Genomic DNA, 19488 nt, shown 5'->3' with positions numbered 1-19488 from the left:
TGGCAACCACGATGAATACATTGAGGGAAATTTCTTTTCAATTTTTTTGATCTTGATAAGCTAGCAATGGTGGAATTATGGGGATTTGCTGAAGATCTTGGATTCATAGATAAATATTCCATTAAATTTTGGCACAAAATCAGATATACTTTTAAGAGTGGGAGATATTTGGAGAACGATTCGGATGTATTGAAAATTAGAAATCATATTCCGAAAAATTATGAGGTTGAGATATTTATAAAACACTTAGATGCTTGTGAAAGTGTTTTGCCAAACCTTCTAGTCGAAGCGAAGCTGAATTTTTTGATGATGATAATGATTTCATCGGAGACGCTAATTGGATTGATGCTTCTGTTGAACACGAGATAGAATTAACGAAAGAACAAAATGTTGTTGATGAGAGTGAAAATATAGATGATTTGCAAAAGATTATTGATGATGATAATGGCGAATAAGATGTTTGTGCAGATAGTGATGGTTTGGATAGTTTTTCATGATTCTGATGAGGGGGAAGTTAGAAATTATCCCAAGTTTAATCCGGAGCGAGATTCTGAAAACCCAATTTTCAAGCTGGGTATGATTTTTTGCTCAAAGAAAGAAGTAAAATTTGCGATTCAAAGCCATTGCATAAAAAACGGAGTGCCGATAAGGTTTGTAAAGAATGATAATATCCGACTTTGGGCTAAATGCAAGAATGATAATTGTGATTGAACAATTCATGTTGCAAAGATGACTAATGACAGTTGTTGGAAAGTGAGAACATTCCACGATAAGAACAATAAATGTTCTTGGGATTTAAAAAACAAATGCATTACATCAACGTGGTTGGGAAAGACTTTTGCCAAGAGATTCAACACAAATCCTAAATTGGGAACAATTGAGTTTAGGGATGGAATTTGAGGCTCATTGAAGGCTGATGTTTCAAGAAAGGTTACTTATCTGGCCAAGAAAAAAGGCGCTTCATTGGTACAAGGGACTGCCGAGGAGAAATTCAGGCAAATAAGGAGGTATTGTGCTGAGTTAAAAAGATCAGATTCTAGGGCCACAATTTTTAAGTTGACCGAGGATGATGAAGCTCAAAGGTTCCAAAGACTATATATTTGTTTTTCTGCGTATAGGCAAGGATTCAAGAATACATGTCAACGTGTCATTGGTGTCGATGGTTGTTTCTTGAAAGAAAATATGGTGGACAGTTTCTATCGGCCATGGGGTTAGATTCGAATAACAACATATTTCCGATATGCTATGCATTAATTGGTTGAGCGTGAAACATCGGATACTTGGACATGATTTCTCCTAGGGATGGCAACGGGGCGGGTCTGGGACGGGTTTGGCTAAACCCGAGACCTGTTCGGCCTTCCTTCTGACCCGCCCCGCGAACCCAGAGGGTCCAATCCGGGTTAGACCCGTTGGACCAGCCAGAAATTAAATAATTTTAAATTTATTAAATTAAAAAATTTAAAAGTTTAAAAATTAACAAAAATAAAATGTAATTTCAAATATATATTGATAATATTTAAGACCAAAAAAATATTCTCACAAGTTAAAATTGATCAATTTGTAATTAATTAATAATTATTAACCAAAAAACATTATAATGATACATTTTTATACTAAACCTATCATAATAAAATAAATTCATTTCAATCCAATAATATTATACACTCAAATTATGGATAAAATATTAGTATAAAAATATAATTATATATTATTAATATTACATATATATATATATATATATTATATTTTTATATATACATGCAGAGTTTCTTTCAAGTGCCCACCCACCATGCCCACCAATGATGTGGCACTATTCTATTGGATGTGATAAAGATGTGATAAATTGTAGGTCCAATAGAATAGTGCCACATCATTGGTGGGCATGGTAGGTGGGTACTTGAAAGAAACTCTATACATATATATTTTAAATTTATATATATACTTGGCGGGGTGGGTTTGGCCAAAATTGGGACCCGCCCCCGGGATCAGGTTTAGACCTGACCATTGCCATCCCTAGTTTCTCCGGCTTTTGGATGAAGACATTGGGATTAGGAATGATCATCATGCTTGGACATTCATGTCAGATAAGCAAAAAAGTTTGATTAATGCATTTGAATCTCTGTTTCCTACTGCAGATAATAGATTTTGTGTTAGGCACTTACTCAACAACATGAAACGTGATGAGTTCAAGAGTGTACCTGTTAAGATTGCCTTTTGGGCTGCGGCAAAGACGACAAGAGTTGAAGAATTTCGATTATGAATGACACTTGATACCCCGGAGAAATATCCCGGGTTATCACCAAACCCGAGTGGTTGTCAAGAGCCCGGACGCGGAATGGTTTCTAGATTGATGGGTAATAGAAGGCCGAAAAGAAGTAGAGCCCAAGCGAAATAGGGAGGAGTCTTGCTTTGCTAAGGGCTGTCCTCCCTTGCCTTGCCTGCCAGGAGAAGTCTTCCCTTCCCCTGCCAGGAGACTCCCCCTGCCAGGAGGAGTCTTGCCTTGCCAAGCCAAGAGGTGTATTCCCTTCCCGGGCCAGAGCACCCTTCCCATCTAGAGCACCCTTCCCGGGCGTGAGCACTCCGTCATCCCGAAGCACCCTGGCCTAGAGCACCCTTCCCATCTAGAGCACTCTTCCCGGGCGTGAGCACCCCGTCCTCCCGGAGCACCCTGGCCTCGAGCACCCCGTCATCCCCAAGCACCCCGGCCTCGAGCACCCCGTCATCCCGAGCACCCCGTCATCTCGGAGCACCCTGGCCTCGAGCACCCTGTAATTCCGAAGCACCCTGGCCTCGAGCACCTCGTCATCCCGAAGCACCCTGACCTCGAGCACCTCAGTCTACGAAGGATTATTTTGAGTATCTTCTGCTTGGTTTAAAAACCAAACTCGATTTAATTCATCGGTGCTCAATATTTCAAGAACCGAGTTATTGTAACTCAAAATATTTTAAACTTGTGTATTTTTCCCCCAAACCGATCATAACAGAAGCAGATCATCAGTAGAATCATTATGTAATCATTTTGTTTTGTGAGTGTTTAGTAGCTGAGGCTAAGTTATATTTGTATTACAGAGTTTACTCTAGGAACATTATCTCATATAATTCAGTTTCAACCTTGAATTACTTGTTCTCTTTCACCATTAATCAGAACATATTCTTGGGGCTGTAACAGCATACACATCACACCTCAAGTTGATACCCTTTCTTAAGGTGCCATACTTAGCTGTTTTAGCCATATTTGGGGGGTTGGTTTTGCTATATGTACTAGATTTAGATTACTGCGTTTTACATTATTTATTTCCCTGGGATTGTAGTTTTGTTGTCTTAATGTTGTAACATCGATGTAATGAGAAATACATATTCTGTTGATATTACTAATCATATCACTACTTTTCTTTGTTTTCTTATGACTTATCTAAAATTTGATTTTGATCATAATAATGTCAGTGCATGATAATTATTTACTTTCTCAAACTTTTATATATATATAAACTCGAGGCACGATGCACAAGAAAGACCCCCCCGCACTTATACCTAGGAGTCACAAGATCCAGCCCTCTAGTGAGGTTTGCGATTGATCCTGAAGCGTAGCTTGATTTTTCGCCGGCCGAATCAAGTCATACATATAGCCTGAAATCTAATTATTAGGTTTTTTGGTTAAATTCAGTATAATGATTTCTTATTCTATACTCTCCATTTAATATATCAAGGCTTATGCATGACTTATTCAAAATTCAAATTTTACAAATGAAATTTCTCATTCTATCTTTATTTAATGAATGTTTTTATAAGATAAAATGATTATTGAATTAGTGATATATCATGCATATAATGATAATGTTAGATTTGTAAAAAGAATATAAGAAATAATATTAAATATGAAAACTAGATCATATATCTCGGACAAATGAAAACAAAATCGATTTTTTTTGTATTTGACGAAAAGAGTAATTAAGGGAGTAACAAATATCTGTTTGTTATTATCTATTGACTTCATGAAGACGTAATATAATATGTTGACAAATCCAAATAATAAAATATTTATATTCAATACATGTTAGCGGATGTGGCATCTATGATGATCTTCCATCTTCATAGAAAAAAAGAGAATAAAATAAAATAGATGTTCACATTCTACCGAAAAAAAAATAAAAAAAGATGCTCACATGGGTTTTTTTTAATTTCCCTTGAAATCCATGTGTTAAAAACTCTAACACATAATGGCCCCCATTTCAGTCCAACTACAGACAAACATCGTACGTTATGGATTTCAATATATACCCACCCCATCTTCCGAGACCCGTTTACATGTTTTATTAATGTATATAATATATAAGACTAAAAATATAATTTTTTTAATAAAAAAATTATGATAAAACTGTAATTTACATGGGCAGTGAATGTAATTTAATTCTTTATGTCAATTGTGAATAATTAATTTGAACCAAAACATATTTCTATCGGTTTTAAAAAATTTCAAATTTTGGTTTGATTCAGTTTGGTCTGATTTAAATGATCAATTCAACAATTTTACAGTGCACGAGATACTGCATGTAATTTACCCAACAAAAAAAAAAAATTTAACACTTGATAAAATGTAAGTACAACTCATGATGGACTAAAAATGGATACAATTTGGATCATGTTTTACAGTTCATGTAAATTTATAATTATACCTCCTAAAGTTTTTTTGTCCAGTTTCCCCTTAAAAACATTTTCTTAATAATAATAATAATAATAATAATAATAATAATAATAATAATAATATCTGTGATAGGAGGTGCGAAAGTACAACTTTGCCCTCATGGCTGGCTTGCTATAACCACAGGCTTGCTTCTCCTTCCTGATTCCTTGTACCAAACCTATCTTGAAAAAGTTAAGGATCCATGTCGGGACTGATGGGCTGCAGAATGATGGCATCGCCATCCGCCGCGCCGCTATCCTCTTCTCCGCCGGATTCCGCCGCCAGACTGCCGATCCCCGGCGGCTACGGCTGGCCGATCATCGGCCCTCTATTCGACAGGCTGAATTACGGGTGGTTCCAAGGCCCCGAGAAGTTCTTCAAGACGAGAATAGAGAAATACAACAGCACGGTATTCCGAACTAACTTGCCCCCGACGTTCCCTTTCTTCTTGAAGGTGAACCCGAACGTCGTTGCTCTCCTGGATGTGAAGTCTTTCTCGTACCTTTTCGACATGGAAATCGTCGAGAAGAGCGATGTTCTGGTCGGAGACTTCATGCCCAGCGTCAAATTCACCGGCGGTGAGAGGGTTTGCGCGTATCTTGATACGTCCGAGACTAAACATACTCAGGTATGTATGTGCTCCCATCCCATGTTTAATTTTTGAAAAATGCAATAAAATGTTTTTTTAAAAAAAATTACAAAATTTCTATTTTTTTTAATTTTTGACCAAAAAAAAAACTTGAAACTTTATTGCAATTAAGTAATAGTAGTTACAAGACTAAGCAGCCAAAACTACAAATTCCTGGGTACCCAGTAGAAAAGTAGAGGGGAAGAAACAGTAAATTTTGCTAGAGAATCAGCTACAATATTCGTTGTTGGCCTAACATAAAAAAAATCGACAATAACTAGATCTCATTTTTTTATATACGTATATGATTATGATAATGATAGATGAGAATTTTTTTATATACGTATATGATAATGATAGATTAGAGGATGGTTGGATGATTTTATAAGTTTTGCAATGATATTATATATTTTCATAAATAATCACCATGTTTTTCTCGTGTTAAATATTAAATACTTTTTTAAAAAGAAATTTTCTATAATTTTTTCCAGAAAATTAAAATATAAAATATATATTTTTACTATATTTTTGACATTTTTGATAACATTCTAAAATATTTTAAATAATCTTTATAGTATTATACATTTTCTTGATAAGTTTGATAAAAAAAAATCTTATAATGTCAAACATATTAACATATTTAATTATTTAAAATAAATTTATTTAAATATTTTAACAATTTATTTTAAAAATAAATCATAACTAACAACTTATAACTTATAAGCTCTCAAACTAACTTATAAATTCTACGAGCTTATTAATTGTTTTTAATAAGCATAGTTAACATATTGTCTTTATCATATCATGGATCTATACCTTTTGAAAGGTGTTCTTGAAGTAGTGATATAAACTTTTTTTCTTTTACATATTAATAACTGCATTAATTATTTGAAGTCCGAAAACCTGAAAGAAATATTTCAGTCATGTAATCCCCTAATTTAAAAAGAAGAAAATATATGAATGGATAGTTCATTTATTTAAAACATATATAGTTTAGTCAAATCAATGTGTATCCATTCAGATGTGTTAAATAAACTTTTTTTTGACATTAATTTTGCAGAAAATTACGAAAAATTTTCATACTAGTTATGATTCGTTAGTTTCTCGGGATTTTGTTTCTTGGTTAATGAAATCATACAATAGATTTCTTGGTACTAAACTACTAGGATCCTACTAGGAGTCAACCTGATTTTCGGATTTGAAAAAATCCTCCTTATTGTCAGTAAAAGAAATTGGAATTAATAGGTAAAAAAAAGTTAAAAATGTCATGTCACCACTCGTTGTCTATATTAATTATTATTGATGCATTAATTACAATTAATCATGCAATTAATCATGAACATGCATCATGACAATTTTTTTTACCATTCTTTAAGTTATTAATCATAATTTAAATTATAAATAATTAGGTTATATTCAAGGAAAATAATGTGTAGTACTTTTAAATTTTGGAAAAATATATATATATATACTAGTACTCGAACGCACGCTATATGCGTACCTTCTATAGTCCAATTTTTTAACTGAAAATAAGAAAATAAATAATGAAATAAAAGAAATAACATTTTTATAAATAAATATTCATAAAAAACAAAAAAAATATAGTGAAAATGACATTTTGTAATTACATATTCATCAAAGGACAAAAAATATGAGAAAAGTCATATCAACTTACCACATTATATCTCATGTTTAATATAGTACTAGTAAATATATACACACGATGTGTGCAAATAAGTTAAATTTTTTTTATCTAAGATATTGTTTAATGTTTGTGCATAAAATACTTTTATATAAAATATAATAAGATTTGAGTAATTTATATTTAGTGTTATGTTTTTTTATTATTAATTTTTGATTATTTATTTTATTTAAAATAATTATGATGGTTACGAAATAAGAATATTTTGAAGATAAATATTGATATGTCATACTTACCACAAGTAATTATTACGTGTGATTTAATTTTAATAAAATAGATAGATAGATAGATACTGAGATTTATATATAATATTGAGCAAACATTACTATACTATTAGTTTGGTCACAACGTGTACAGTCGAAGTTTAACAATCATTTTCATGCGAATTTGACATCGTGCGTGGTCCTTGTTGGGACCGATTAATGAACAGTGACTTTTAGGAATCAGACAATTAACTCAGGCATTTCTTTTCTTATTATTATTATTATTATTATTATTATTGATCGTAAATAAAATCTTTTTTTCTCAAATAAATGGATTTTAATCCCTCTTGCTTTCACGTGTGACCACTTGGCTAGTAGTTAGATCACTGAATTTCATAATAATATCTATTGGGATTCCACTTCCTCCTCTATATATATATAGCAAAAGAAATTATGTTGGGATATAAGATCATGTAAAATTTATAAGAAAATCTATTTAAAATACATAAATGTTTACTTGAAAAATGTAAATAAAAAGTTTTTGAAAATTGGGAATTAAAAAGTTCAGTCCACCTCTTGTTTAACAGAAGAGAGGCTTTTGGATTTTTTTTATATTGATTGATTGTGTGCGTGTACAAACTTGCAATGAAAAAGAAGATGCCATGGGATGTGTGTGTTGTTCATTCTTCAGCAGCAGATCTTTATAAAGATTTTTAGGGAGTGTTTGCAATCACTAAAAAAAGTGATTGTTAGCTTTTGCCTTAAAAAAAATCATTTTTGTGTGTTTTTTAAACCTAGATTATTGTTAGCTTATTCTTAAAATAATTGAAATCCAAAAGCTAGTCATGTGGTGATTATGATTCTCCAAAAGTGATTCTAATAAGAAGGTCATTGTTAAAATCACTCTAATTACTTATTTATCAAACACTACCAACTTTTGATTTTTCTTAACTTTTTTTATAATCTATAAATTAATCAATTTTATAAAAGCACAATCTATTGCAAACACTCCCTTAGATAAAGAACAGATTTTGATTTAACTTGATGTGATAGCGTAACTAATATTTTGTGGGTTGAAAAATAATATAATAAAATTATGAAAAAACTGCAATTTTGGTCTCGTATGTTTGTCATTTTGTAATTTCGGTTTTCTATGTTTTCATATTTCAGTTTTAATACTGCATGTTCTGATTTTTGGCAATTTCAGTCTTTTTTCTTCAAAAATGCTTACGTGATACTATACACGTAAGTTTCACATCAGGGTTGCATTGATACCACATTAGCGTCACATCGAAAAAAAGACTAAAATTGCAAAAAAAAATAATAATAAAAATAACGGACTAAAACTGAAATCTGAAAATATAGAAGACAAAAATCGCAAAATAATAAATTTACAAGACCAAAAAAGTAATTTTCCTTAAAATTATTGATGAAACATTTGGTTCATATAAATTTTTTTTTTTTTATTTCATCCTTTATCTCACGTCACATCAAATTTTTTTATTTTTTTTTGGGTAAGACATATATCTAATTATTTCCTCGTCTATACTCTATAGTACTCATCTTAATTACGTGTGCAATATTTTTATCGAAAGAACCATTTTTCCACTTAATCGATTTCTCATCTCATCCACAACCGAAAGATATTAATTGTTTGCCTTGTGAAATAAATCGAGTATATTTATAATTTTAATTATTTATATAATTTGAGTTGAATGTTCGATGAAACAAATATGTGCATGAATTAGTTATCAATTTGATGAATGCATATATATATATATATTTCAAGAAACATCAAGTAAATTTGAATAATGAAAATCAAGCATTAATTGCGTTGAGTTTTAAACAATTGTGTTTTCTACCATTAAAATCATAAATTTTAATGTATTTTGGAAAAAAAAATTTCAAATCAATTGAAAGGATAATTTTATAATTTAATATGTAAGTGTAATTACGCATTTCCCATTTTATTAAAAGTAAGTTTTAAGTAGATCGATGTTGAACTTGGAATGGATCAAAATTTTGCAGGTAAAGAACTTGGCTTCTTCCATCCTGAGGCAAAGCGCAAGCATTTGGGTGCCTACAATGGAGTCTACACTGGACACATTATGGAACTCCACAGAATCCAAGCTTTCCACTTCCAGCAATGGCGGCGTCAGCTACTACCTCCCCATCGCAAAATTCCTATTCACCTTCCTCAGCCGCACCCTCCTCCGCGCCGACCCCTCGGCCTCCAGCACCTCCCTAGTCTCCAGCTACGGCCACCTCATCGTCGCCGTCTGGTTGGCCTTTCAAATCCTTCCGACCACCCCCATCAACACCTTTCAGCCACTTCCAGAAATCTTCCTGCATTCCTTCACATACCCTTTTTGGCTCATCAGCTTCGGATACAACAAACTCGCGGATTTCGTCAAGAATCAAGCCAAAGAGATTCTGTCACACGCGCAGAGCGAGTTCAGTCTCACCGAAGAAGAAACGGTCCACGACCTTCTTTTCGTACTCGGATTCAACGCCTTCGGTGGGTTCGCTCTGTTCTTCTTTTCGCTCATCGGTGCTCTCGAGTCCAACCAAAACCTGCACGAGAAGCTGAGAAAAGAAGTGAGACAAACTCTAGCCAAGAACAGCAACACGCTGAGCTTCGAAAGCGTGAGACAGATGGAGCTAATAAACTCCTTCGTGTACGAAACCCTCCGGTTGAATCCCCCGGTGCCGTTGCAGTACGCGAGGGCGAGGAAAGACTTCGATCTGGAGACGAAAGGCGGTGTTTTCGCGATCAAGAAAGGGGAGCTGCTGTGCGGGTACCAGCCATTGGTGATGAAAGATTCGGCGGTGTTCGAGAATCCTGAAGAGTTTGTGTACGATCGGTTTGCGAGAGAGAAAGGCGGGGAGGAGCTGCTCAAGTATCTGTACTGGTCTAATGGGCCGCAGAGAGGCGGAGATGGGCCGTCGGCGGCGAACAAGCAGTGCCCGGGGAGAGATGTGGTGCCTATGACGGCGGCTTTGTTTTTGGCTGATTTGTTTAGGAGATATGATGATTTTACTATTTCTTCAGGTAAATTCACTTCTCTCCAGAAGGCTAATTAGAGTGACAATCGAACGTAATCATGAGAGGGGAACATCTTTGTATGCATCAAATTATATATTCGAGAACTACTATATTATTATAATCAAATGCATGTGGTTTAATTTCTATAATACCCTGCTAGCTAGGTTCGGTGAGATTGAGAATGATGATTTGTACGATAAATATACATGTGTTTTTTGTTTCATCCGTGACTCAAATTCTACGATAAATTAGATTTATAATAATATCAGCGATCAAGACGCATGATATATGTTGATGTGTAACATAATAAATAAAAATTACGTAAATAAAAAATTTTGGTACATGCCTCAAATTTTATATATAGTATATAAATATTATCAATATATATATATATATATATATATATATATATATATATATATATATATATATATATTGATGTCCCGGTAAGCCAGGAGGTCCGGGCCACGAATGACCCGGAGTGGTAGGGCTGTATTAAGGTAGCCCAGTAGCCTCAGGAGCCCGAAAAACCAGGTCTGCAGGACTTATATAAAGCCCGTGTAGGGGCATGATTCCCACGATTATCACCAACCCAAGCTTTTCGGGTTCATCGTACGTGACAGGCAAACATGGGCAACTACCACACCCACGATCCAGATCGTGGCCACTCCCTGGAATTGCGGAGTGACACTCTCACTCCAAGGCCTTTAAATATCTGGTCATAGATATTTGTAGAAGTATGTTCACCTAAATTTCCAAAGCACTATACTCATTTTCTCTAAAAAGCCCACTCTATTTCTAAGTCTAACTTAAGCATCGGAGTGGCCCCGCCGGAACTTCCTCCGGCGTCCCACTAACGTGCTTTTTATTCCCTTCTTTGGTGTGCAGATCATCTTGATTAAGGAAGGGCAGTTCATATATTACTTCCATTAGCCCGGTCACCACGTCAGGCCCACAACACTACCCTGATAGCCCGGGCCCTGGTTTTACAACCATCATCATTGGCGCCGTCTGTGGGAAGCTTGTTCTATAGACGTAGATATGGCTTCTCATGATCAAACATTACCTGGAGACCATCAGCCAGGACGGAATATTACCATTCCCTTGGAGCAGTTAGAATCATTTGTCCAAGATGTGGTACGAAAGTCGTTGATAGCTGCAAAGAAGCCACAATCAAAGGACATAACAGTGGAGGAAGAAGGAAATCAGGGTAACCCAAACCCTATTGCCCAGGTTCAAGAAGGAGAAGAAGAAGAAAGCTCTTGGATGCACTCAATACAGCCGTCCATGGCAGATGAGTTGCATGAGCTCAGGAGGAAAGTACAGAAGTTGGAGGAGGGGGGGGGGGGGTTCCCAAATGGCTTGCCCTATCAAAATTCCGGGTTGCCCTTTTTCACAGGAGGTGATAGAGGAACCCTTGCCACTAAATTACAAGTCGGCTAAAATCCGAGAATACGATGGGAGCACAGACCCAGAGGAGCACCTGGCTCGGTTTGAAAATGTAGCCATGTTACATTGCTATGGAGATAAGATCAAATGCAAAGTCTTCCTAACCACTTTGGTGGATTCTGCCCAAAGATGGTTTGAGAAGTTGGAGCCCCAGAGTGTTCAATCATTTGCAAAATTCAAGCAAGTGTTTTTGCAGCACTTCGGCAGTAGCAAGAGGTATAGGAAAACTGCCTATAGCCTTTTTGAAGCAAAGCAGTCAGGAGAGGAGTCTTTACGAACCTATATCAAAAGGTTTAACAAAATTGCTTTGGAGGTCCCGACTTGTGCCCAGGAGACCAAGATCACGGCTTTCACTCAAGGTCTTCGGGAGGGGGAATTTTTCAAATCACTGGTGAAAAAAGCACCCCGGACCTTCGAAGATTTGCTGGCTCGGGCTGAAAAATACATTAACATGGAGGAAGCTCAGAGGCAGAAAAAGGAGGTGGCCCGGCGGGAGGGAGGCCGGGAACAAGGAAGAAGTAGAGAGAACCATGATCCCATGGGGCGATTGTCCCGGTATGCTCCGTACCGAGGGACCCGAGATAAGGCTGTTCATATGTGTGAAGAAAGGGTCGACACGCAGACCCCCGTTTCTAAGGAGAAGCTCTGGAAGTACTGTGCACTTCATCAAGAGTGCACTCATGACACCAGTGAGTGTCGAACTCTGCAGCAAAGACACCAACTGCCTTATGCTAGAGATGGTAGGCCGGTCCCAAAAAAGCCCCGAAGCGTGCCTTGGTTTCGGGGGTCACAGACGTCGATTCCTCCCCGGGATGCCACCAGCTCTCGGGAAAAAGGAAAAAAAGAAATGGATCATGCAAAAAAAGACAAAACATCTGGGGATGGGCCGGCCAAAGGTATCATTAACATGATATCGGGAGGATCTACGGATGGAGATTCCAACCGGGCTAGGAAGGCCTGGAGTCGGAGGGAAAGCTTAGGGGTGGAGGAAGGAAGGCAGGGGGCGGGGCCAATCATCACATTTGGACCCAAAGACTTGGAGGGATTAAACTTACCCCATAATGACGCCTTGCTTATACAAGCTCGGATTGCCAATTATGATGTTCGAAGGGTGTTCGTTGACTCGGGAAGCTCAGTGAATGTCCTTTTTCAAGAAGCATTCGAGCAGATGGATTTGTAGGGGTATGAGTTGAGCCCGGTAAAAATCGCCTTGTATGGTTTTGCCGGGCACACTGTCCAACCCCAAGGGGAAATGTTGCTGCCTATCACCTTGGGATCAGGAGATGAGAAGAGGACGGTCATGACAAGATTCATATTAGTGGAAGCACCTTCTTCCTATAATGTCATCTTGGGTAGGCCGGCTATGAACTCTTTCAAAGCCGTAGCCTCAGCTTACCATCAAAAGATCAAGTTCCCAGTGGGAGATAAGGTCGGAGAAGTTCGAGGAGATCAGCCTTCCTCTTGAAAATGCTATGCCGAGACAGTAAAGATAGACTACAAGAGGGCAAAACAGAATGGAAAGGTAGAAGCCTTGGGGGGAAGAGAAGTCTGTTCGGTGGAGGAATCTAAGAGCGAGTATGAAGAGGTAGAGATGGAGCCCGGGCAAACAGGGAAGTCTGTTAAAATAGCTCGGGATTTAGACGCATGGTTGATTGAAGCATTGAGAGGCTGCCTCATTCAGAATAAGGATGTGTTCGCCTGGGCTCAGGGTGATTTGGTGGGAGTTTCATCTCGGGTGGCAGAACACAAACTAAACATCAGCCCAGGTTCCCGACCTGTCCTACAAAAAAAGAGGCATTTTGGGGCCGAGAAGGATAAGGTGATAGCGGAGCAGGTTCAAGAGCTACTGCGGGCCGGGCACATCAAGGAAATACAATTTCCTACTTGGTTGTCCAACGTAGTGCTAGTACCAAAGGCCACGGGGAAGTGGAGAATGTGTGTGGATTTCCGGGATTTAAATAAAGTCTGTCCCAAAGATTGTTACCCTCTGCCCCGAATTGACCAGTTGGTGGACTCCACATCCGGGTGTGAGTTGCTGAGCTTCATGGATGCATACCAGGGCTATCATCAAATTCCTTTAGCCCTGGAAGATCAAGACAAAGTCAGCTTTGTCACCTCGGGAGGTACTTTCTGCTACGTAGTGATGCCATTTGGTTTGAAAAATGCAGAAGCTACGTATCAGCGGATGATGGACAGAGTGTTCCGGGAACAGGTGGGCCGAAATGTGGAGGTATATGTGGATGATATATTGGTGAAGTCCAGGACCCGGGATAGTTTCTTACCTGACTTGGAGGAAACTTTTGCGACAGTTCGGCGATATGGGATCAAATTGAACCCGGCTAAGTGTATGTTTGGGGTGAAAAGTGGCAAGTTTCTGGGGTTCATGGTCACTGAACGGGGGATAGAAGTCAAACCTGAAAAAGTGAAGCTGTTGCGGGAAATGCCTTCACCAACATCTATTAAGAAGGTACAGCGATTAACCGGCCGGATTACAGCCCTGGCCCGATTTATAGCTCGATCAGCTCATCGCAACTATCATTTTTTCCAAGTGTTGCGTAAAGCCCAGAGGTTCGGCTGGACTGAGCAATGCAAGCAGGCCTTTCAGGAGTTGAAGGAGCATCTGGCTAGCTTGCCTATCTTGGTTAAGCCGGAACCAGGGGAACGATTGTGGATATATCTATCCACTACAGAAAAGGCGGTCAGCACTGTCTTGATAAAAGAGGAAAAGGGAGATCAGAGGCCTGTGTACTACGTCAGCCATGCTTTGAAGGGGGCGGAAGTTAGATATACGGAAATTGAGAAGATGTCCTTGGCTCTAGTAATAACGGCCCGGAAATTGAGACCTTATTTCTTGTCTCACCCGGTAACTGTTCTTACTAATAGCCTCCTGGGGCGTATTATGACTCATCCAGATGCCTCGGGAAGACTCGTGAAATGGTCGGTGGAATTAGGAGAATATGATATTGAGTACCAGCCACGTAAGGCCATCAAAGCCCAGGCTTTATCGGATTTTTTGACAGAGGTGGCCGTTTTTGGCCGAGAGGAAGTATGGAGGGTTTTTGTAGATGGAGCAAGTGGTGCTGGAGGCAGTGGTGTGGGGATTATCCTGATCTCACCTGCCCAAGAGAAGATTGAGATAGCCGTGAAGCTAGACTTCCAGGCCTCCAACAACGAAGCTGAATACGAGGCTGTGATAGCGGGGATGCAACGAGCCCGGGATGTCGGGGTAAGTCATATCATAATTTATTCTGACTCTCAGTTGGTTGTTCAACAAGTAAACAAAACCTTCTATACTCGAGAGGAGAAATTGATAAAATATTGTAAGATGATTGAAGAGCTCGGGGCCAGTTTCAACACTTGGAGTATAGAGCAGATACCCCGGGAAGAAAATATGGAAGCAGACGCCTTGGCTAAAAGAGCGGCCGCGGGAGAAGGTGATAGTAGAGAATCCCTTCTGCAAAGGGAAACGGTGGCTGCCATAGAAGCCTGGGAGCCGGTCCTCCAAGTAAACACATGGAAAGCCCCGATTGTCAAGTACCTAACTCAGGGGAACCTCCCGGAGGACAAAGAACGAGCCCGGATCATACGAAGACAGGCAGCCAGGTTTGCTATCTTGGGAGGAAGCCTGTATAGGCGTTCCTACCAGGGCCCTTTGCTCAAATGTTTGGGGGAAGGAGAAACCGAATATGTCTTGCGGGAAGTGCACGAGGGATGTTGTGAAAACCATGGAGGGTCTATGAGTCTGGTCCGAAGGGTGTTGCTGTCAGGATATTGGTGGCCAACTATGCAGGCAGACACATCCAAGATTTCCCGGTCTTGTGAAGGATGTCAGAGGTTCGGAAATATACAACATTGCCCGGCAAGCAACTTGAATCCGATATGGGCATCCTGCCCCTTTGATCAATGGGGTCTGGACATAGTGGGACCTTTTCCACTAGCCCGGGCACAGAAGAAGTTCTTGTTGGTAGCTGTTGATTATTTTTCCAAGTGGGTGGAGGCAGAGCCTTTGGCAAAAATAACAGAGGCCAAGGTGATGAAGTTTTTATGGAAAAGCATAGTATGTCGATTTGGGCTACCAAGAAAGCTGGTCTCGGATAATGGCAGGCAATTTCAGGGCCAAAAATTGGCAGACTGGTGTGCTGAGATGGGCATTAAGCAGGTTTTCACCTCGGTCGCCTATCCTCAAGCTAATGGCCAAACAGAGGTAACCAATCGTACTATTGTTCGGTCTTTACAGGCGCAATTGCATGGAATGGGGAAAGATTGGGTTGAAGAGATCCCGAGTGTGTTATGGGCCTATCGCACCACTCCACACACTGCAACACAAGAATCACCTTTTAGCCTGGTATATGGGTCGGAGGCTATTTTGCCTGTAGAGATCGGACAGCCTTCAGCTCGGATTAAAGCATATGAGGACACAGACGAAGGAGCCCAGGCACAAGAATTGGATCTCATTGAAGAACGAAGAGAGAAGGCGGCTCGTAGAATGGAGGCCTACAGAGCTCGGGTGATGAGAGCCTATAATCAGAAGGTCAGACCTCGGGAATTCCAAGAGGGAGAATTTGTGTTGAAAAGAGTTAATCCAGCAGGGAAAGTAGGGAAGCTAGATGCCCGATGGAGGGACCATATAAGCTTATCAGAAAAGTCGGTGCCAATACTTGATACCTACAAGATGGCCAGGGACGCCCCCTCAAGCGACCATGGAATGCTTTACATTTGAAGAAGTATTTTGTGTAATGATTTGTATTTAATGTTTTATTAATGAAGGATTTTTATCATGAAAGAAGGATTGGCATTATATAAGCCCGGGAGGTTCCAGGCCCCGGCACCCATCATAAGCCCAAGGCATATATAAGCCCTTGGCATTATATAAGCCCGGGAGGTTCCAGGCCCCGGCACCCATCATAAGCCCAAGGCATATATAAGCCCTTGGCATTATATAAGCCCGGGAGGTTTCAGGCCCCGGCACCCATCATAAGCCCAAGACATATATAAGCCCTTGGCATTATATAAGCCCGGGAGGTTCCAGGCCCCGGCACCCATCATAAGCCCAAGGCATATATATGTAGGAAAAAACTGGCGGTCTCAGATCAATCACGATTGATACCCGGTGCAGCGGAAGTTTAAAATTTTATCATGGAACAATTCCATGGTGTGAGTATCAACCGTTCAACGATTAAATTATTGTGTGTGTAAAATTCAAATAACAATTAATTAAATTTTACCTTCAATCTCGAAGCGAGATTAATGGACACCAACAGAATTAATCTGCTCTTGTTGTCTCTCCCAGGAACCGATGAACTCCTTCAATCAGGTCCACGAATAGGGTTTAAATCCCTCTGATAGATTGCACTAGAAAATCTATCAGAAGTTTTCTGCGAAGAGATTAAACGAATCTGATTCGTTATTCCTGACTGCGATTCAAAATCACAGACCGAAATTTCTCGGGCAGAGGTAGGGAGGGGTCGGCCGATTACCTTTTGAGAGAGAGGAGGGTTCGAAATTTCTGTCTCAAAAAATAATGAGCTGTTGTGTGTAATTTCTGTACTGCAATAACTTATTTATAATGCAGGCCACTAACACCTTAGGGCCCATTAGTCATAAGCTAGGGCCCGACAAGCAAAGCCCGCACGTTCAGAAATTAATATAAAATTCATCGTGACTCCGATCGATGAACCAATTTCACCAATGTGCACAGAAACCATTTCTGCACATTTTAAAGTCAAAATAAATTTTCCTGAATCCGAATTCAGTGGTTTCCAAAAATGTCCATCCCTATGTCATTTTAGGAAATCCTACTCCCTAACTCTTATTTAAGAAGTCCAACTCCTTAGTTCATTAAATTTAACTCTTTAAATTTAACTATCTCAACGGGGATTAAAACTCCATTACACTGTGTGACCCTCAATGGTTCAGGGATACAGCTAGCCGTGGGCTCACAACTCCTTGTGACTCGGAACAACACTTTCCGACTTGCCCAACGAATCAAGGTAAAGCGCCTAGCAACATCGCCCCATGATTCCCTAGGTATCACTGATAGTGCCTACAAGAACCAGTAGATTTTGGTTAGCGTACAGTACGGTCCCTTCATCCATATATCCCGATCGAATCAACAACCATTGGTATATCGAGAGTCGCTCAAGATTCGATAACTATGCAATACATCTTGAAGATCAAATTAGTGACATCGCATGTGCTACTAAGAAACCATTTCTTAAATCACATCAAGTACTCTGGCCAGAGATTTGTCACACTAATATCTCCTCAGATCGCATAGGATATCCACACTCGCAAGTATGTGGTGAATCCTTGACAACAATGCATTGACTCCTATATGTGTCGTAACTGTACCCAATCTCGACACCTGATGACCCCCATAGAGTCGGTAAACGAGTCAAAGCACAGCACTAGCATATAGAGTCTCCATGATGTTTCAAGTCGTAAGGACTAATGGTGTACAACCAAAACCGCGGACTTTATCCACTCGATAAGTGATAACCACTTGGAAAGTCCGTATAGGGTAGTTCGATTATTCATCCTATGAATATCCATTTGCATGCTTCGAACATCTCCATGTTCCCTACCAATGAAACGTGGTACTCCGCATCGCAAATGCTAGTCTCAAACTCGAGCGATCCTTATCCTTATTATCGGACGGCTCAATCGACTAGGAACGGTTTTTAGAATATACAGTGACTATAAGATGTATTTCATGATAGACATCTCCATGTTCTACCACATCTTACATACACTATAGTATATTCAAGGTCTTTATCAAAACAACAATAGTATATCACAATATAACAATATGAAGTAATATAAAGTCATTGCCATAAAAGTGTAAATAATATTAAACAAAAGATTGTTTATACAAAGAGTCATCAAAGCCCATAGCCACACAGTTGGCTCACTGGGCACCCACTCTTACAATATAAGCCCTTGGCATTATATAAGCCCGTGAGGTTCCAGGCCCCGGCACCCATCATAAGCCCAAGGCATATATAAGCCCTTGGCATTATATAAGCCCGGGAGGTTCCAGGCCCCGGCACCCCCGGCACCCATCATAAGCCCAAGGCATATATAAGCCCGGGAGGTTCCAGACGCCGACACCCATCATAAGCCCAAGGCATATATAAGCCCTTGGCATTATATAAGTCCGAGAGGTTCCAGGCCCCGGCACCCCCGGCACCCATCATAAGCCCAAGACATATATAAGTCATTGGCATTATATAAGCCCAGGAGGTTCCAGGCCCCGGCACCCATCATATGCCCAAGGCATATATAAGTCCTTGGCATTATATAAGCCCGGGAGGTTCCAGGCCCCGGCACCCATCATAAGCCCAAGGCATATATAAGCCCTTGGCATTATATAAGCCCGGGAGGTTCCAGGCCCCGGCACCCATCATAAGCCCAAAGCATATATAAGCCCTTGGCATTATATAAGCCCGGGAGGTTCCAGGCCCCGGCACCCATCATAAGCCCAAGACATATATAAGCCCTTGGCATTATATAAGCCTGGGAGGTTCCAGGCCCCGGCACCCATCGTAAGCCCAAGGCATATATAAGCCCTTGGCATTACCTACTCTTTTATTTATATATATCAGACATTAAATAATGAATAACAAGAACAGAGGAGTTCCATTGACAATAGATTATGAGAGGAGGAGCTCCTACGGCCCAATTACAAATAATAATTCAAAGTGCGGGGTTATTAGAGGGACCGACATCTGCATTTGTCTGACTCGGGGCAGCCTTCGCATTTTCAGCTCCTTGGGTGGC

The 19488-nt window shown here is 39.4% G+C and overlaps 2 protein-coding genes across 2 annotated transcripts; both read left to right on the top strand.

The window, feature by feature from the left end:
* The first annotated feature begins 4841 nt into the window (after window positions 1-4841).
* LOC140890627 (fatty acid hydroperoxide lyase, chloroplastic) lies at window positions 4842-10449 on the top strand. Its single transcript, XM_073298544.1, has 2 exons — window positions 4842-5309; window positions 9243-10449. The coding sequence occupies exons 1-2, from the start codon at window positions 4884-4886 to the stop codon at window positions 10296-10298; spliced, it is 1482 nt and encodes a 493-aa protein (XP_073154645.1). The 5' UTR covers window positions 4842-4883; the 3' UTR covers window positions 10299-10449.
* Window positions 10450-11301: 852 nt separating this feature from the next.
* On the top strand, window positions 11302-12889 carry LOC140890058 (uncharacterized). The gene is made up of 2 exons (XM_073297813.1): window positions 11302-11580; window positions 11660-12889. The coding sequence occupies exons 1-2, from the start codon at window positions 11302-11304 to the stop codon at window positions 12887-12889; spliced, it is 1509 nt and encodes a 502-aa protein (XP_073153914.1).
* The last annotated feature ends 6599 nt before the right edge of the window (window positions 12890-19488 follow it).

Source organism: Henckelia pumila, chromosome 3 (genome assembly GCF_033568475.1).
Source record: "Henckelia pumila isolate YLH828 chromosome 3, ASM3356847v2, whole genome shotgun sequence".
Lineage (NCBI taxonomy): Eukaryota > Viridiplantae > Streptophyta > Magnoliopsida > Lamiales > Gesneriaceae > Henckelia > Henckelia pumila.
This window is presented reverse-complemented; position numbering and strand designations above follow the sequence as displayed.

Bases quoted from the DNA above. Each gene is read 5' to 3' on its own strand.
- LOC140890627 (XM_073298544.1), top strand. From the start codon at position 4,884: ATGTCGGGACTGATGGGCTGCAGAATGATGGCATCGCCATCCGCCGCG. The intron at 5,310-9,242 runs GTATGTATGTGC...AAAATTTTGCAG, and splicing joins CCGAGACTAAACATACTCAG to GTAAAGAACTTGGCTTCTTC.
- LOC140890058 (XM_073297813.1), top strand. From the start codon at position 11,302: ATGGCTTCTCATGATCAAACATTACCTGGAGACCATCAGCCAGGACGG. The intron at 11,581-11,659 runs GTACAGAAGTTG...CCTTTTTCACAG, and splicing joins TGCATGAGCTCAGGAGGAAA to GAGGTGATAGAGGAACCCTT.